This window comes from Panulirus ornatus, chromosome 18, assembly GCF_036320965.1.
Source record: "Panulirus ornatus isolate Po-2019 chromosome 18, ASM3632096v1, whole genome shotgun sequence".
In the NCBI taxonomy this organism is placed as follows: Eukaryota; Metazoa; Arthropoda; class Malacostraca; order Decapoda; family Palinuridae; genus Panulirus; species Panulirus ornatus.
The window spans coordinates 31,065,193-31,079,275 of record NC_092241.1 but is presented as its reverse complement, the minus strand read 5'-3'; the positions used below and the strand labels follow the sequence as shown (position 1 = coordinate 31,079,275).

Genomic DNA, 14,083 nt, shown 5'->3' with positions numbered 1-14,083 from the left:
TTACTTACTATATAGACTTCTCCGACTCACACCTTCCACCATTGTGCAAGTCTTTAAAGCACCGTGTTACTGTCTCCACCACTTTGTCGTTCCCACATTTGCTATCCAGTGACTACCAACATCTGAGCTTCTATTCTTTACTGTTCTTTCCTCCACCATCACAGCCTTGCCATCCCCATAATCAACACATCCTTACCTAACATCAACACCTGCGTGTACGCCTATAGAGGTCTAATCCCAGTACCCTGCCCTGCTCTCCTCACCACCCCAGATCACCACCACGTTACTATGCCAGGCCTCACCAATCGATGACTACCATAACCTTTCCCGCACTCACTTCACCACGCTATGATTTTCATTACCTTGCCATCCCTCCCCTCACCACCATCTGACCAGCATCACCTACCAGTATCCACTTCCACCGCTCCAATAGCCACCACCTCCTCATCTCCTAATTACCACCATCTTGTCGTGCCCTCCTCACCACCACCGCCCTCACGTGCCCACAGAATAGTGCGCAACAAGGCGGCGGAGAAGGTCAAGCACGGGCTGCCGGGGGCGCCCTCACCGGTGTCACAAGCCTCCGTCATCACCCACGTCCCTCCCGCGCCCCACGATACCGCCCTCCAGCGCTCCGGGTCCTACTCCATCAACGGCATCCTTGGCCTTCCTCCTCTCACAGATCCTAATGGGAACATCCACAAGAGGAAGAGAGAAGACATCGGTGAGTACAACTGAGGTTTCTGTGTGCTTGAGCTTAAGATTACTGAGGAGAATTATAAAACTACGATCTAATTATGACACTAAAGCTTTAGAACATTATAGATACACATTTGCCTAAGATGTCTCTCATACGTAATCTATCATCAGTTCATAATCTAGTTAGGACATCATATCCTATGGCCCACATCACGAGTGGGAGCGAGTTAGTAGGTACTCAGGCAGCTGGAGCTGGTTATTCATCCAGCTTTCTTAATCTATCAACCCGTCGAAGACCTACGTCTTTACTTACAGAGATATGAGTTCAGATATCTAGGAGTGAAGTGTAGTAAGGAAAGGACTGCGCTAAGACTACTGAACCTAAAATTGATGTCATGTGAGGAGGGAGGGGAAATTGTGGTATGATGAAGACTCAGCTGAATGGATTAAATGAAGAAGAAAAGTGTGTAAGAAGCTTGCATGAGGGAGGACTTGTCCCAGCGGTGATGTACGGCTGTGAAATTTTTTGTATGTAGGTCGGTAGACACACAATTTGTTAAGTACAGTTAGAATTAAGGGAATGGACGAAATGAAGATATGACAAGGTAATGTCCTGGGAAGAAGTCTTTAGAAAGGAGAATGAATGAAAGTGTTATGGGATGATGTGGTCATATAGAACGTATGGCAGAAGATACTTTTGTTAAGAGATGTATAACAGCACAGTAAAGGGTACAAGGAGACACCTAGTTAATGAAAGGTGAGTGAAATGTTTTGAACTATGGGTATTTCGGATGAAGATGTTAAAAGAATAACTGGGATCTGTGTGAAAGTACGTAAGACGCACCCATGTAAAAAGATTTTCTCCAACTTCGTCCCACAATGAAACTACTGGTAAACTCTCCAATAATTTTGTATTATCCTCACCCCAGATACCCAGACAACTTTATAATCTCCTCTATAACGATCGTGAGGTGTATGTAGTTTAACCATTTACATGTGGGTCTCACCCCAGACCCCTTTTGGTGTAATACTGTTTGAATATACAGGAATTTCCCAGGAGTTAAGGTCGAGGGCCATACTAATGCCTTCTTTCCGTGTCCCTAACAGCCCACCGTGATATAGTGACCTCCTTCCCCGTCGCTTTATATGCATATTAGGCGATGGTTCCCTAATTAAAACCGGGCTAAACGAGTGATCGGCAACGCTTACACATCTTATTTTCAAGTGAATGGAAAAGGTTGCCATTGTATATGTTGGTCATGTATAATGCACGACCATGTTGTCTGGGACATGAGCGTCTGGCGTAGCTAAAACCTCGACTGTTTGATTGATGTAGAGAGTCCAACACTGTGAATGGCTGGATGGGTAACTCCAGGCGCTAACACTATAAGGAAATGGAGTTGACGGTTGTTTCTAAGATAAATGACGTATTTCTTTCGTTTGCATTATAGCGTCGTCTGTTACTGATACTGAGCAAATAAATACTGTATATAACAAATAATTCCTGTGAACAATTAGAGTAAAAGAAAATTATCCTTTAATGTCTTCCGTCTTCTGGGCAGATTTGCACGGACTGCTAGGTGTTTGAACGAATGAAAGAAATGTAATAACTATATTCTTTTCGTCGCCATATATGTCTGCACCATTTCCATCGTCATCATTACGTGTTCTTAAAATTGTAATACAAAATCTCCATTACGATCATAATATAGACTATCAAAACAGTACAACAGAGCCACTATCGTATTTTTCATTGCAAATGTAGTAGTATCATCACAGGCACCGCTTCTATCCACTTCATCCACTTCATTTCAGATGTATGTCGGAAGATTTCTTCGCTTTTTCTCTGGGACCCTTCCACCATCACCATCACCATCAAGGCGATCATTATCATAACATTAATAGCATCATCATCACTAATCTCATTACACGGCAAATACGTTTATACAGGGTAGAATGTTTACAGCCTTCCAACTTGCTATTTAGAATCAAATACATCCCTAGACGGAAACTTTAAGTTAATTCTGTGATAGACCATCTGCGACATATACGGTTCCCCAGCAATGTTTAAGTTACGTGCAACAAGTCCACTCAGATCTCAAGCTGCACCCAGACGAACTAACTCACTGGTGTGACACAACTTAATCCTTACACACACACACACACACACACACACACACACACACACACACATATATATATATATATATATATATATATATATATATATATATATATATATATATATATATATATATATATATATATATATATATATATCTTTTTTTTTCATACTATTCGCCATTTCCCGCATTAGCGAGGTAGCGTTAAGAACAGAGGACTGGGCCTTTGAGGGAATATCATATATATATACATATATATATATATATATATATATATATATATATATATATATATATATATATATATATATATATATATATATAAGGTTTCCCTAGAACCTTGTCTGAGAGCCATTTAATATGCACACAGTTTCCACGCAAATGACAATGAAGAGGAAATGCTTTAGTGCAAATGCATGTATCCTACAAAGATTCGATACTGTCTCTCTAAGAAGTGAATTAGAAAAACAGATCTTTTGAAGCACGCTCAGTATCTTACTATTCTTTTTTCTATAGTTTAACTCAAAGCTCGTTAGAGGTGTGTTGCATAAATCCAAGAATCGGTCGTTCATTCCTGAACACTGTATTCTGTGTCAGCAGAGCCTCAACCTGCTAGTGTACCTCAGAGAGCGAGATCACTGCCGTGATGCTTTAGGATGCACTTAGCACTTAGTCATGGGTTGGCTGTTTGCTGATGGCGGTTTCCCTAACGGTAATTTGTCTAGTATGTGCCGGGATCTTCTCTAAATTAGACCATCTATACACAGGCATCTCCTCGTATTTATACAAACAAAATTCATAAACTACAATCCTATTTGATTTGCTCCTAAGTTTATTGCTTGAAAACAGGAATTCCTTCGCGTGTCAGAGGGGTCTTACATATTTCATTTTCATTTAGACATTTAGACATAACAATGATTTTAAATTCTGCTAAATGTCAAGACATCATTTGCGATGATAGCACGAATATACGTGCATGTGAGGACAAAGATGAGGATGTCCCTTGGTATGATATTCCCAACGTGTTGTATGGTCGCAGGGTATGGGCTATAGGTGAAAATGTTCGGAAGAAGGTGGATGTACGTGAAATAAAATCCATGACGACAGTATATCTTGCCAGGAGTGGTGATCGAGTAAGAAATGATAGGATAAGAGAGAGTTGTGGTAGTGAAAAGAGTATGGTTAAGAGAACTGAAGAGGATGTTCTGAAATAGTTTGGACATATAGAGAGGATGAATGAGGAATGGGGTGTGCAAGGAGAGTGGGGGGACCGAGGACGAGAGAGAGGAATGGAGTGAAAGACACTCTGGGTGATCAGGGCCTGAACATGAAGGAGAGTGCGAGACGTGCACGGGAAGAAGTGAATTGGAGCGATTTGGTATATAGCGATCTGGTATGTTGACAATGGGCTGAACCAGGGCTACGAAGCAGACAAGGAAAACCACAGAGGGATCCTTGGTGCTTTGTTTTGGATAAAGGGCTCTGGTTATTCTGCACCATACATGACAGCCAGAAAGTGAATGTGAGCAAGCGAACCCGTACATCGTCCGTTCCTGGTGCCACGTTGCTGTGTGGGTAACGGCGGGGTAGTATGAAAATTAATATATTGTGTATGTATGTGAGAGAGAGAGAGAGAGAGAGAGAGAGAGAGAGAGAGAGAGAGAGAGAGAGAGAGAGAGAGAGAGAGAGAGAGAGAGAGAGAGAGAGAGAGAGAATCTGTTTAGCCTAAATGCATATCTATTTACCTAGTTATTTTCAGTTGTATTGCAGTATGTTTTCAATTAACCTACGTTTTTGAACAGTGAAAAAGATCAAAGATTTTAAGAATTCAAAAGAATATTCTGTTAACAATAAATCGCTCACATATGGCCGGACAAAGGGAGTTGCAGTACCAAGCACCGGGACGTCTCTAATGTCTGTTTGATCTTGATGGTGGCACACTCTCGTCACTCCTTCGACACATCAAGCTACTCTTATCTGATGGAGAATCTCGGCTCCTCGAGGGTTATAGCGGAAATGAGGAAGGGGAAAAGAAATGCTCAGACAAGATAGGGAAAAGATCAGAAGTGGACAGGAGACGATGGAAACGAAGGGAATGATTCAACGTAGGAGAGGTTTAGGTGGAGATTAAATAAGACAGTAATCCCTAGAGAATGAGGAGATTAGATTGAGCAAAAACCGAATAACTGAGTGACTATAGAAGAGAGAAAATCTATTTAGATATACGGAGGGCGAGAAGGAAGGTTATGTTCAGAAGCACTGATAATGAGAGCAAGAAAGGTTGCGTAGGAACTCGGTACAAGGAGGCAAAGAATAAGAAAGCTAAGGCAAGAGTTGAAGGAGAGTTCATCGCTAGAGTCTTAATTACTGGAAGAAGTGGACGGGTTTTGCTGTGACGGAAGATGACCTGGGGACCAACGTCTCCATCGCTGGGGATGAGTTTGTTGACGAACATAAAACATGGTTAGACTGGCTTCATAAAGGGCGCTGGTGGCGACCCTGCTGTCGCTCCCGTTGCTTCCGGTGTTCCTGTCAACATTGATGTTCCTTGATGTTGTTCGTGCTACTGATGTTTATGTTCTTGCTATTTGTTGTTTATGTTCTTGCTACTCATACAGTTTCTTCTTCCATTCGTTATTATTTGTCTTCCTTATTGCTGCTGCGACATACATAGCTGCTGCTACCTGTTCGGTAAGTGATAGCGTTTTTTTATCATTCTTTGTGATACTTCTTTGTTATATGTTATGATGGTAATAGTTATGATGAGAACTATGAAATCTATTCAACTGCTTCTCTGCTGCTGCTGATGATGGAGATAATGAGGATGACGATCGCCCCGGCCACCAGTTAGGGTGAATGGTTGGTCTGGGAAGGGGTAAGAGAACCTTTCACGGAAAGGGTAGACGGAAGACCCGGAGGCTGTATCTACTGAAGCGGCTCGGCCTGACACACTCCATCTCCTGACCTCCGCCCACGTCAATTCTTTATTTCCTCTCCCTTTTCTCCCCCGGATCCATTCCTCCCCGTTGTCAGGATCATTTAATCTCCCTCACATTCGTTCCGTAGATTCCTTCCATCGTATACCGCTGTCCTCCTTTCATCGACTGGCTGATGTAGGATTTATGCTTCTGTTTGAGATTCCGTGGCTCTGCTTCTCCCTGCCCACCTGGAACTTCTTCCATTCCATGACTGATCTCCACCATATAGTTCTCTCTTCTTCCTTCGTTTCAGCGCTTGTACTGGATTTCTAGTCAAACTGTTTTACTAATTTCCCTCAACGAAGGACACACAGGTTGCTTCATCGCTTGTTTACTATAAAACGTAAATTTCTTTGTATCACTTCTCTGCAGCCTACGCTTTTTTTTTATTTCCTATTATTATCGTTACCATCTTTCCTATTACTTTTCAATTATCTCTCTTTATCAGCCATTCCGCCTCCTGCTAACTTATTTTGTTCTTTATGCATTATTGTGATCGAACTTCCTGCCCTCTGTATCCCTCCCTTCTGTCTTCGTGTTACCGATTAGCGAAGTGTTGACAAGGAAACGACTGGTCATTGCCTCTCACGTTTTCAAACATTCTATGTCGATGATTCCCATCAAACAGGACATGAAGGTTATACTGAGTGATATTGTAATATTTTGGAAAAATACGTTTTCTTTTTCTCAAATTGATTTCTTATGAAATAGATATCTAGGGTAGAACATCAACGAATTATAAGATTTATAAACTCAGTTCAAAACTATAAACCAGAACTTGTTGGTGTTGTGTATTCTACTGAAACATATCAAAGGACTCCTATTGTAATGAAGATTGTATCCATGTAACCAGAGGCATAATCACCAAACTTAGAGAACATAACCACGTGTCTCCTGCTTACATACACCATCTCCCTTATGTGAACGAAAATACCCGAGTAAGCGTTAGAGGGTTTGTTAGTTTGTGTGTGACAGGACCGAGAGGGAAAGCCATGTGATCTCAGACACATTTCATTGGCAGTGAAGCACTTGTGTCTCTGCTTATGCCTGCTTGCACTTTTACGATAACATTTCCCGAGAGTTTCGTCCCCCGTCGACCGATGACAGTAGGGAGGCGGTACATTGAGGAAGAGCAGCCATAGGAACGGAGCACAATATGTTTCGTAACAATACAAGTCCTGTGTCAGCGAAGTAAGGAAGGGAGGGAGAAGCGGGAGTGAGGGAAGTACAGCAGAGCGAACAGACAGGGAAGCAGGAGGGAGGGTGATAATGAAGGGTGAGAAAAAGGTTGTTGAGGAAAGAGAGAGAGAGAGAGAGAGAGAGAGAGAGAGAGAGAGAGAGAGAGAGAGAGAGCAGGGATAACGACCAAATCAGGAAAAGAATGAGAGAGGTTTGAGAAGATTCGAGCATGAACGATAAACATCTGAAGAAGAGATTGAGAATAAGTGACTTGAACATTTAAATGTGCGACGGAGCGGAAAAAAGTCCTCTTCACCGGTTTGAAATGCACTAACGAGAGGCGAACGATTCATAAGGTGGAGGGAGAGTCTCTCTCTAGTGGTCCAGTACGTAACCACAGGAAGGAAATGAGTGTCGAGGTGATGAACTTCCCTCCAGTAGTCCTACTTGATATGAAGACATTCCTCAACAGCAGGTAAAGCCTCAAACCCTGCTCCGTCCTTAAGAACCAGAAGGATTCTTAAGAGTTTGCTGTAAGTACCTGATATGCAGGAATAGATCTGTGGAACAGCAAGAGAGTTAGAGTGAACAAAGCATTTTTTAATCCTTGGCCACAAATCTGTCATGTCGCTCAATAGATTCTGATTTCATGGATTCCAAGCCGAAGTAAAAGAATATCGGGAAGGATTGAAGTTCTTTATCTTATTGACAAAATTTTTCTTGAATCCTATCATTCAATATACGTGTACGCATCTACAACAACTATAGCATATCATATTTGAAGAGTGATGGTCATGCTATTCAGCATATAAAGTCAGGACACTCGGCAGTGCCATCTTGGCCTAAGTTCAAAGTGAACTCCCTCCTCTATCCCCTTCTTCTCCTTCCCATAAATCCCTTTCATCTTTCAATTTCCACGACCTCTTCCTTCCCACGAACCCCTCCCATAAATCTTTCTTCTCAGTATCTCCATCTTGTCTCCTCTTCTTTTCTCTTATGCACTCCTCAACTCCATTCCTTCCCCATACCTTCCTCCCTCTCATCTACTTTTACCTCTCCCCTCCCTCTCATTCCTTATGCTCTTCCTTTCTTCCCTCGCTATATTTTCGTCAGTGTAACGTACTGTTGCCTTACTCTTCCCTTCCTCCCAAAGCACAGAGCTACGACGACTGTACCGTTTCTTTACCTTCCCACAGTTCTTTTACATTCAGTCTTTCCCTTCTCTCCCTCTCCTATTCCACTTCTCATCCCTATTCTCTCACTCATTGCCTCCTATAAAGTACTACATCATTTTTCTCTATCTTTTCACACCTTTAGCATCTGTAACATCTTTCCTCTCTCTTCTTCTTCCTTATTTTCCATCCTCAAACATTCCTCCTCATGTATCGCTCTTCTATATTAATCCACTTCTCCCTCCTTCTCCCCTTTTACTTCTCTTGTGTTCCTCTCTCTTGTAAACCCCTTCTTTCCGTACCCCCTTTCTCCTTTACAGTCGCCACCTCTCTACTCTTCTGCTCTTCCTTACTCCTATGCATACACCGTTCCTTCCCATTCTCCCCTCCCTCTGTCGCCTTCTTATGTTGTAGTACCGCGGTACAGGGAGGCTGGAGGCAGTGGAGGGCGTGAGGAATGCCAACCACAATCTATTAGGTACCGCCTTCTGCTTCCTGGCCTGTTGTGTGCTCTTGGTCCCGCGAGACTCTTGTGACATTCACCAGCCACCTCTGTTCCTAATCTTACCCCAATCACTTTGTGATTATGATTGGAGATTCACTGTTGGGACGTCGAGGTGTGTTAGATTTGGTTGTTTGAGTCACTCACTCTTGGCGTGTTGAGGTGGGTGAGCGACGGGTCAGGTTGCATTAAATGATTTACCGTTGGGGTGTCGATGTATGTGTTGTGTGGTGGGTCGAGTTATGATAGTAGTGACTCACTATTAGGCTACTGAGGTGGTCGTGCGGTGGATCTGATCACTTTAATGATTCACTGTTGGGGGTATCGAGTTGGGCTTGTAGTATCGCGGGTCACATTAATGTTTCACTGATGGGGTGACAGGGAGGGTGTGTTGCATGTATGGACATAATAGCAGGCAGAAGGGAGGCGTTTGTACTCTGACGTGACTAATTGAGGGTAATGATTTGTTTACTTGGCATCCGAATGCGAAGAGGCTATTACATGAGGCTGCTGAGCCAAAGTAACCCTTAAGGACAGATTACGCATTTTTGCCAACATAAACGTACATTAATGATCTGATGTTCTTCCCACGAAGGTACTCCGAAAACATTAAGATGATAATAGTCATACTGAAAAGAAAGGGGATTACGTTGTGTTGTTTCAGTATACCAGTCGCATTATTTCAGATCTGAAATAGCTTGGCTTTTATCTCACAGCGAAAGAACTGGTATGTCTCAGTTTTGCGTCGGAGAGAAGAGAGAGAGAGAGAGAGAGAGAGAGAGAGAGAGAGAGAGAGAGAGAGAGAGAGAGAGAGAGAGAGAAGGAAATATAAAATGACATGTCTCTTGGAAGTATGAGTAAGTTCAGATGACTATCTGAGAGAATGTAGATCTTTAAAGGTATCATTTGGTAATCATGTTCAAGATACTTTAGATCTTATCACACTAAACTTCAAACTTATTCATTGTACAAATACAATCATCATTTTACTCTAAGTTTGCTGCTCTATAGTAATATCATGACTGCCGTTTAGCATCGCTGCCCAGTCATAACTCCGGTCTTGACTCCTAAATCTGCTTCCCATCAGGGCATCGTCCCTGTCTCCTACGTCTGATGCCCAGTCGACGGGTATATCCCTCTTATAGTATTATCATTATCCTCTGCGCTGCTCTCCATTACACTTCGTTCTCTTTCCCCTCAAAATATCGTCACTATCCTTGAAATCATCCATTTTACTCACAACAATGTCACTGTCTACTAAGTCTGCTGCTCATAGCACCTGATTATATCTGACTGAAAAAAAAAAAAAAATCGCAGGAGAAATGGAATCTTGCTTCTTATTCTTGACACATCTTCCTCTGCTTCCAGATGTACACCGAGACATGACCAGCCAGCAGGAGGATGACCTCAAACGCCCCAGAACTCAGTACAACACCGATCCTCTCTATACTAATGTGAGTGAAAGTAAAGTTCTGTTGTTACCTCATTGTTATTATCATTGTTAGTAGTAGCAGTAATAGTAGTAGTAGCAATAGCGAGTAGTAGCAGCAATAGTAGTAGTGATAATGGTGGTATTAGTAGTAGTTATTGTTTGCATTAGTAGTAGTGTTCGAAACAGTAAACAGTAATAGTTGCAGGAATGAGACAGTAATAATGTCGCGTACTGTAGTAGTACTAGTAGTGATGGTATCATGTCTTACTGAATGTGCCACTCAACAGTACAAGCCAAGATATCAGAGGACTTGCGAGAGGAAAAGAAGAATAGATATCAACTGGTAAATACTGGAGAAGATTAGGACCTTTTAGGTCACTGCTGGAGACCAGCTTTGTAGCTCGTAGAGAGAGTAGTCGACAATATCTATACTGCAGAGGGAGGCACATACAAAGAGTAACACTCCTGTTGACTTAACACACAATAAGAAAGAGTGCATCTAAAATTGACCCCGTCTCTGCACCGCCTTAGCTTCGCATCAAGGAAATCAATATAAGATCAGAGATTTCCAGACACATTCTAGGACTATGATAGATTTATGATTTTTTGATGCTACAGTTGACCGAAACGGATCAGTTTTTCATAGACCACTTTTAACTTTCACCAACACGTCACTACTAAATGTAGCGAGTCGCCTCCAGTTTGCTTACACCAATAAGGCAGAAAAATGTTGCCTGACCGTGCGCTCGCAAACCACATGTTTTTTTCCCTCAGATCCACGTCTTTCTTTCTTCGCTTTCTGTTCATCACCATCACATTACCGCTGAGTGCTCAAGCAAACATTATGGTTTATGACAAAAGAATTTTGTAATATGACTATGGACTTATCACGACATGGTTTGAGCAAGCAATAATTTCTCATTCTTCTCTGGATGGGATCTTCTTTAAAATACGCCTTCAGCTACTTTTCTTTTTTGTACAGTTTCCCTCATATTGCCACTATACGGCAGCACAGTGAGTGACGTTCTTCTCCGCAGATGCTGTGGTCGAAGCAGTGGTCGACGCTCAAGACTGAGGACGAGGCCAAGACGCTCTTACCTGAACTAGGAGGGGGAGCTCCTGGCGGGTCCGTTTCTCCCTACAGGTGAGGAAGTGTCTAACCTTCCCTCGTGTTCCTTGGATATACTTTCTTATACTCCATCTGTCAGATGGATATATATATATATATATATATATATATATATATATATATATATATATATATATATATATATATATATATATATATATATATATATATATATATATATATATATATATATATATATATATATTCTCTCTCTCTCTCTCTCTCTCTCTCTCTCTCTCTCTCTCTCTCTCTCTCTCTCTCTCTCTCTCTCTCTCTCTCTCTCTCTCTCTCTCTCTGCGCGCTACCATTTTAGTAGAGACCCTTCTTAGGCAGGTACTTCCTCTCTATTTGCTACAGTACCCATTCGTTCCGTGTTATCTTTATACGGAAGTGTGGTACGACAGTGAACTATTACCTTCCATTAACCCAACTGGTTGTACCAGATTACCACTCACCTGCTTATTCTGTCCTCAGCAACGTCCAGTCCTTCGTGGATCACCCTACCAGCTACCCATCGGTGTCCTACCGCCTCCGTCACCACGGACGCCCTCTATGAGACCATGTCAGTGACGCAGTCCAACAACAACCACGTCTACTCGCCCCTTGTCCCTACCTCCCTCAGTGAGTCACTTCTAAAAGGTGCGCTTTCTAACATTTCTGCTCTAAGTTGCCTTCTGAAAAGGCTAGCTGCTCTGGTCTTAAAGCTTTTTGGTGATGGGTATGATGGTCCGTAGTTCCAAAAAGTCTTGGATGTAACAAAAACTTCAGAAAGATCAAGATTCAAAAATAAGACTTCTCTTAAAGAAACTGGGGGGGAGACATCTGTCTTCACTTGTGGTTGGCCTCCTACAGGTAGCGAAAGTGGATTGACGCCTCTCACACCCATCACCATGCACGACGTGAAGCCAGTCCTAGCGACAGACTCAGTCCTTGACACCACCGCCTCTCAGTGCCAGCAAGGTAAGGCCATCACATGTATCAGTGCTAAACTGACATGGTTAACAACAGCTTGCAGGGGAGCCTGTCTAACCCGGTAAGCACTTTGATACGATGCTATCACCACCGTGATGTATATATCTCATCCTAACCTACCAACATCGGTACACAGAATCATGAGTGTTACAAACAGATGAAACCCCATAGCTTCTTCCCAGAGCAACAAGTTAATGCAGCAAGGGAATCATATATTATGCCCTCCGGATCCTGAAGACACAGTTAAAACGCCAGCGGCATTCAGATTATCCCCACAAATCATCCAAAATACACCCTTCTTACACTAACCATCCACTAAACAACGCACATAACACCACTAACTTTCAGTCTCATCACCATCCACTCTATCCTTATGAAAAGAAAAATTAAGCTCAGGTTAGATTTTGCTCTCTACTTGTATGACATCTGCTCATCTTTAACTCGTGAACGGTACTAGGTGACTGTAAGCTCTGACTGGTTGATCCTAGCTCCTGGAATGTCATAGTCCAAATAACGAGAAGCTTCCTTCCACTAACGCATGCGCTACCTCCTGTGTCCATCAGCATGAGCATGTATAAAGAGACACGGAAATTCGACACGTATCTCTACACCTGCATGACCTAATCACCACTATTAACACACTTCGAAGTGCATGCTTTTTTTTCTGAAAAAACTTTGATATATGTCTTAACCTTTAAGTCAAGTTATCAGGAATGTGACCAGTTGCTTAATTCAACGTATTACATTGACTGTGCTCACTTGCAATATGCACCTGTAGACAGTAGGGAGAGGGTGCACCTCCTCTGGTAGAGCTCTTAGTTTAATGTCATCTTGCTCTCCACACGAACTGAGCATCGGCTGCCACATTGTCTGACTCAAAGTGAGATGTGCTTCACCAACATGGCTCCATACGCCAGGTGATCGTATCTCCGCTGTTCTCACATCTTGCACACCATTTTGCCAGTGATATAAATCAGAAATAATGAGCGCATCTAGTAGCTAAGCCAGATATACTGTGGCACCTATCATCATCTGCTATGTTGAGGTGGAGATGACAATATTTTCAGCCAAAGTCAGTCGTGTGATTCCTTTTAGACCGAAGACACGCTGGTTCCTCTCCTCAGAACAGGTGATACCTCGGTCGATAGACGAACTGAGTACTCATAGCATCGACTTACAATTATGCTAAGATTCCTGTATGGTGTTACATATGGGAAGCATAAGGTATAAGAATGACTCTATGTTGACTCAAGCGTGCAGTAGAAAGTAGTTAGTTTGTAACTATGGCTTCATATGTCTGTGCGTGTGTGTGTATGTGATAGTCAGTTGTTGTCTGCACGTCAGGAGGCACCGTGTACACGCCCCTCAGCACCCCCCAGCCTACCTCCAACGCCGGCTACAGCAGCACCCTGGCCACCACCTACCCGGAGCAGAGGTCTGTGACGCCCGCCAACTGCACCAGCGAGAGCGTGACGCCTCTGGACAACCTGGTAGTGGCGCCCTGCTCCTCGCCTCTCAAGGCTGACACCCCCTGCACCGCCGCCCTCACGGTCCTACAGCCGGCCTCACACAACCACGATGGTAGTCATTATGTGCATGTGTCCACTCATGCTCACGCACCTACCCACGCGCACTCATCTACGCATGCCCATGTACCTTTCCACACCCAAGTAGCGGCCATACCCGATCCAGCCTACACTGCCCTACCATCCATCACACACTATACAGGTATGCTGTCTCTCTGCACCTGCACACCGTAGTGCATGTTTTGACCAACTATTGGCATGTGCACATCTTGCACACTAGGTATCGCACCAGAGGTTTCGTGTTTTACTGTCTCTTACACCATTTGTATCCGCCACACTCAATTAATTTGATAATCTTTTACCTTTTATGA

General features: G+C 43.0%; 1 protein-coding gene across 1 annotated transcript in view; it reads left to right on the top strand.

Annotated features, from left to right (window-relative positions):
• LOC139755022 (uncharacterized) overlaps positions 1-14,083 on the top strand; it is a 143,750-nt gene that overhangs the window by 123,410 nt on the left and 6,257 nt on the right. Inside the window, 7 exon segments of the mRNA XM_071672953.1 lie at positions 510-724; positions 10,022-10,107; positions 11,123-11,229; positions 11,689-11,737; positions 11,739-11,835; positions 12,067-12,174; positions 13,531-13,914. Of these exon segments, the coding sequence (XP_071529054.1) occupies positions 510-724; positions 10,022-10,107; positions 11,123-11,229; positions 11,689-11,737; positions 11,739-11,835; positions 12,067-12,174; positions 13,531-13,914 (1,046 nt within the window).